General features: G+C 28.2%; 1 protein-coding gene across 1 annotated transcript; it reads left to right on the top strand.

Moving 5' to 3' along the window:
• The first annotated feature begins 536 nt into the window (after positions 1–536).
• Positions 537–4,796, top strand: LOC125811975 (acetylserotonin O-methyltransferase-like). Its single transcript, XM_049491522.1, has 3 exons — positions 537–804; positions 1,390–1,936; positions 4,473–4,796. The coding sequence occupies exons 1-3, from the start codon at positions 566–568 to the stop codon at positions 4,794–4,796; spliced, it is 1,110 nt and encodes a 369-aa protein (XP_049347479.1). The 5' UTR covers positions 537–565.
• Positions 4,797–6,710: the final 1,914 nt, after the last annotated feature.

Raw genomic sequence — 6,710 nt, 5'->3', positions numbered from 1 at the left:
ATGCATTGACCGTATATAATATCATTCAATATTACTCATTTTAATATATACATTTGGCTAATTATAGTAAAAAATTACAATACTAAAAATAATTGAGAAATTTCCAATATGATAGACTTGAATTGTTTTGAAAGATTGATGCAATAAAAAAATTTAGTTTAAAACGTCAAAAATGCTACCAATAATCACTTAGAAGAGAGGTGTACGTTGCACATTTTTTGTTTGAAAGAATAAAATAGATGTAAGATTCAAATTTCTAGCATCACTTAGAAAGACATCTGCGCCCAATAATGATAGCATTATATCATACTTTATGTATGTTCACCGAGATTTTTTAATAGAACACTACTATATATATAATCTCGAAAGAGGAGCATAGATTGACGTGAACTCGGGAAATCCCCTTGATATACCCGTGATAACAACCATCCGACATGAGATGTTGTACTAAAATAGTAATAATATACTAATTTAAAAGTTTTTTATTGCTTTAAATAACCTAATAACCAGTCCATTGAAGTATTCCCAAGAACTAACAAAAACATCAATTAAGCTTTTCTTCACCATGGAGAAACAAACAAATGGAAAAACAAGAACAAATGATGAAGAAAGAATTCAAGAATCTCATGAAGCACAAGCAAATATGTGGAAGTTTGTGTTTGGTTTCACAGAAATGGCTGTGATTAAATGTGCCATTGAGTTAGGAATTGCTGATTTTTTGGGGAAAAATCAAGAACCTATTAGCCTAAATCAACTATCTATTGCACTTGGTTGTTGTTCCTCTTCCCTCTATCGTATCCTAAGGTATGATTAATTAGTTTGTAGTTTGTTATTCTGTTAGTTTCAATTTACGTGACAGTGTTTAGCTATATATACAAGAAATTTGATTTTTAAAAATATTTGTGTGACTGTAATTGAGCATCTCATTATATTAAGGGACTAGTCCACAAAGGGTTGTAGTGAAGAGGTTAGTACGTATTCATATTCATGCATCCTTAACTAGAGATCTTATGCTCGATTTCCGAGTATGAAGCTCTCTTAGGTAGAAAATGTCTTATCCTACTAATTAACATCGGGAGGAAAAAATTATTGAACTAATGAAAAGCTTAAAGTTAAGTTATTTTTAAATAAGGATATGAAGAATTATTTTTAGTTAAGACAGACTAAAAAAAAGTATCAACACTCAAACCTCTTTATCATATCATCATTTGTTTGGATTTTTTTTTTAATAGTGAAATGATGCTATAGAAATTAAATGGTATAGCATAGGATGAAACATAGGTTCTAAGGAAAACTTGACAGTTATTGTGAAATATTGTTATAAAAAGATATAATTGTAGATATTTGTTATAAAAATAATAATGTTAATAATATGTACATATTTTATAGGTTCTTGATCAACCGTGGAATATTCAAGGAGACATCAACCAAAAGCGGCAAAAGTGGCTATGTTCAAACGCCTCTTTCCCGCCTTCTCATTAAAGAAGGCGAGAATAGCATGGCTGCTTTCCTGCTATTTGAAAGCAGCCCTGTGATGTTGGCATCGTGGCACAATCTTAGTGCACGTATTTCATCAAAGGACAATAGTATGTCCTCCTTTGAAGCAGCTCATGGAAAGGATGTCTGGAAGTACGCGGAAGCTGACCCTAAACACAGTAACCTCTTGAACAACGCAATGGCGTGTGACGCTAGGGTAACAGTATCTGCGATTATCCACGATTGCCCGGAGATATTCGAGGGGGTGAACACAGTGGTTGATGTTGGTGGTGGTGATGGAACAACACTTAGATTATTGGTGAAAGCTTTTCCTTGGATTAATGGTATTATTTTTGATCTTCCTCATGTTGCTGCTGTTGCACCTCATGCTACTGGTGTTGTACATGTTGGAGGTGACATGTTTAATTATGTTCCCAAGGCTGATGCTGCCTTCCTCATGGTAAGTACTACTTCTGTCTCATATTAGATGAACATCTTATTAAAAATATTTGTTTTATATGATATGATCTTTTACTAATTAATCAGAATAATTTTATTTTATTTTTATTTTACCCCTACAATTAATAAGACCTTTGGAAGTTTAAACAAATTTTGAAGATTCAGAATTTCTTTTTTCAAGAGGCTAATTAATATAAACAAAGAATACAATAGTAAAGTTGATCAATCTATTAATAATTTCTTAATTACAGTACAAAAATAGAAAGTTAATTCCCAACTAATATGAGACGGAGGAAATAGATATTAATAGTAGTCATTTTAATGGATTGAAGTTGTTTTAATTAAAATATTTGACATTTTAATTATGATGGGAATTAATTTCTTAAATAGTTATTCATGTTATGAAAATGACTCAAAAAGTCTTTTTAAAAAAAATTTATTTTGTGCTAAGAAAAGTCTTTCGTGATTTGTCCATTATCCCACAAAATAATTTCTACAGGAAAAGTACTAGAAAATAATATGGAATGGTCCCTTATGTTTTGAGAGTAGGTCTAAAGTTGTCCATTGATATATTTTATACTATTATTTCTATTTATAAGTTTTTAATGGACATTCGTAAAAAAATAGTTCATAGTTGAGGGATTTTCTACGAAAAGCATGTCGGAAACATTATTGACGAGCCAATTTCAAACGAATTTCATAAAAAAATTATCTTTTAAAAAAAAATAGTGTTTAAGGGATTTCCGATGAATTGTCTGTTAAAAACATTTTGAACGAAATTCGCTTTAGTTAAATGGGAAAGTGATAATATTGGAAGCAATAATTGGTGAAAAAGAAGAAAATATTATAAGAGGATCAAATAATGAGAAGCTCAAAGATGTTGGTTTAATGTTGGATATGGTGATGATGGCTCACACAAGCAATGGAAAAGAGAGAACTACAAAAGAATGGGCTTATGTTTTGAATGAAGCTGGAGTTAATAGACACACAATTAGTCACATTAGTGCTGTTCAATCTGTAATTCAAGCTTATCCTTCTTGATTTTTACCGTGTTCGGAGACGGATTTAGAATGTAAACTCTGTTGGTTTATCTTTAAGGTTCTTAAAAAGCATTGAAGTCGTTGTATTTTTGAAATTATGAATTTAAATCTACTATTTGCTGCAACAACATATCTAGTGTATTGATCTTATAAGTGGAGTTTGATGAAGGTAGAGGTACATATACCTTACTCTTACCTCGTGAAGGTAGATAGACTATATTCGAAAGACCTTTGACTTATTGTTCAAGTGCATCAAATCAAACCTACTATTTGTTGCAACAAAAATAATGTCAACTCACATGTGAAGTCTGAGAAAGATAAAACTATACAGACTTTAAATATATATAATAATAACTTGAAAATATTGATGTGTGGTTCTTATTCAAAACTTATGTTCTGAAATCTGATCAATGCATGTGGGATTTAGCACACACTACAAAAATACACACTATATCAATCAAATTAATGCTGGTCAATTTTTCGAGCTAATCCTTTTGTTTTATTATTACTGTTAGGCATTGATTTAAAATTTAAAATTTATGAATTTAATCTACACAATTTCTAGCATGAAATTTGTTGTATTTTCAACTTACGAATTCGAGCATATTATTATTATAATCCTAATGGATTCATATATGAATTTGCATTTTACATTGAACTTAGATAAATTCGATATCTGAATGTGACATCCTACTGATTGCATTTGCATGCATGTGCCTTTCTCTTATTGACATTTTTTTGTTTGTTCGAAAAGGGTATAGAGTTTGATCATTTTTTACTATTTTAAAAAAGGAAAAAAGGACAAATATGGAATGGTCCCTTATGTTTTGAGAGTAGGTCTAAAGTTGTCCACTGATATATTTTATACTATTATTTCTATTTACAAGTTTTTAATGGACGTTCGTAAAAAAATAGCTTATCGTTGAGAGATTTCTACGAAAAGCATGTCGGAAACATTATTGACGAGCCAATTTCAAATGAATTTAATAAAAAAGTTATTTTTTTAAAAAAAATAGTGTTTAATGGATTTCCGATGAATTGTCTGTTAAAAACATTTTGAACGAAATTCGCTTTAGTTAAAGAGTAGTTTTGCATAACTTTATGTATATGTGTTGAAGTAATTGTATTGGTGGGAAATTATCTCTATTTCTGTTAACCTTACACAAATATTGACGAAAATCTCACAATTAAAGAGAATTTCGATTGAAACAACAATAACAAACCCTCTCCAATCCCATAGATAGGGTCTAAGGAGGATAAACTGTACACATACCTTACTCATACCTCGTGAAGGTAGAGAGACTATTTTAAAAAGATTCTTCATTCAGATTTTTAATTGAAAGTCGATCGTAAATGTTTCGTACGAGCTAATATTTGACGGAATTTATCAGAAATTCTACTCATTTTTAATTTAGTAAGAAAGTATTTTCTTATATTCAATTTTGTTGTTAATTTTCATAACCTCATGTCTATAGTTGTATATGTTATGTATATTAGTGGGTTTTACATGATTGGAGTGATGAAGAATGCATACAAATATTAACAAAGTGTAGAGAAGCAATTCCACAAGACAATGGGAAAGTGATAATATTGGAAGCAATAATTGGTGAAAAAGAAGAAAGTATTATTAGAGGATCAAATAATGAGAAGCTCAAAGATGTTGGTTTAATGTTGGATATGGTGATGATGGCTCACACAAGCAATGGAAAAGAGAGAACTACAAAAGAATGGGCTTATGTTTTGAATGAAGCTGGATTTAATAGACACACAATTAGTCACGTTAATGCTGTTCAATCTGTTATTCAAGCTTATCCTTCTTGATTTTTAAGATGTTCGGAGACGGATTCAGAATGTAACTCTATTGGTTTATCTTTAAGGTTCTTAGTAAGCATTGAACACGTATGTTGTTTTTTTAATACTATGAATTCTAATCTACTATTTGCCGCAACAACATATCTAGTGTACTGATCTCATAAGCATTGGACATGCATGTTGTATTTTTATTTTATGAATTTAATCTATACAATTTCTAGCATGAAATTTGTTGTATTTTTCAACTTATGAATTCAAGCATATTATTATTATACTAGATATTTGGTGCACATGCCAGCACGTGCCCAATATATGTTACTATTCCCCCCCCCCCCCCCCCCCCCAATTTATGTGATATAAAGGAATTTTGAAGAATCAATCAAAAAAAATTATATGCTTTTTAAAAAATATATTTGAAGTTATTAATTTGTTGTGATTTATAGTATTTTTTGCTTCATTTTTAAATAATATATGTTACTTTTGTTCCAATTCACGTGAATAATCATAAATATTTTCAATTGTTAATTTACTGCGAATTCTAGAACTTTTGACGTTATTTTCAAATAATATATGTTACTTCTTCTATTTCAATTAGTCAACAAAATTTCTTATAATATTTTCACATTGTTAATTATTGTGATTTATAACATCTTTTATGTAATTTTAATAATAATATATATTATTTCATTTGTTCCAATTCATATAACAATGATAAAGTTTTAAGAGTCAACTAAATATTTTTTTAAAATAAAAGAAGGTTGTACCTCTAATATATTTTGTAGTTACAATATAATAAATGTAGTAGTTAAATTTCAAGAAGTATAAAAGGTTGAACAAAAGAATTATATACAAAATATAGACAAATTTTATGGTGGAAGAGGCACAAATATGACTTGATATGCGAGGCATTATTTTATCTTGATTTGAAACATTTTACAATAAAATGAATTTTATTTTTATGAAATATAATGTAAATATCATACTATTTTGTATCATTATTATTTATTTAATATAACTCATTGTAAATCGTTATATATAAAACTATCAACCATAATGCCACAAAAATGGGAAATATATTATATATATTAATATTTGTATATACAAAATATTGTTTTCCTTGTTTATGCGTTAAAATGATAGTGTTTATATAATTATTTATAATAAATTGAAGTAGATATAATTGTATGAAATAGTGACATTTGCGTCATATTTCATAAAAAAATGATTTAATTTCAATGTAACATGTTTCAAATGGAACTTAAAAAAACTGAGAAAATTGAAAAACTTGATTTTATTGATTCGTTATGGTTTGACAGTGAAAAAAAAAAACTAATCAATCAAATGTATATATACATATCAAATAAACTATTTTTTTAGCTTAGTTGATTAACTATCTAGACATTCATTTCATAGATGAAAATTCTAATTTTTATTTTGCAATTTCCTCCCATATTTTTTTCTTGTATTCTCAAATATATATATATATATATATATATATATATATTTATTTTTTTAATAATAATCAACGCAATATTTATCAAATGGAGAACATATATAAATATAAAATCATATAAGAAAATTGGATAAATAAAATTAATCATTGAAAAAACTGATTAAAAAATTAGACAAAGAATTAGAAAAATAAAAAATAAAAAGGTGAAAGGAAAGAAATTACAAAAAGGAGGGGTGAGAGGAGAGAGATATAACAATATAGAATGAGAAGGATAGGAGTGATTGGACTCATGTATTTTTTAATTCAAAAATAATATCTCACATACTAAGTTATACTTGTGCCTCTACCACCATACAATTTTTCCAAAACATATATGGAAAACACATGATAAATGAAAATGAGAAAACAAATGAGATGAGGAAAAGTAAATGGGCCTAAATGAAAGTCTAACATTTCGGTTGAGAGATAAG

Source organism: Solanum verrucosum, unplaced genomic scaffold (assembly GCF_900185275.1).
Source record: "Solanum verrucosum unplaced genomic scaffold, falcon-dt-bn FXZP01000238.1, whole genome shotgun sequence".
In the NCBI taxonomy this organism is placed as follows: Eukaryota; Viridiplantae; Streptophyta; class Magnoliopsida; order Solanales; family Solanaceae; genus Solanum; species Solanum verrucosum.
Note: the sequence above shows the minus strand (reverse complement) of the source record. Positions and strands in the feature narration are given on the sequence as shown.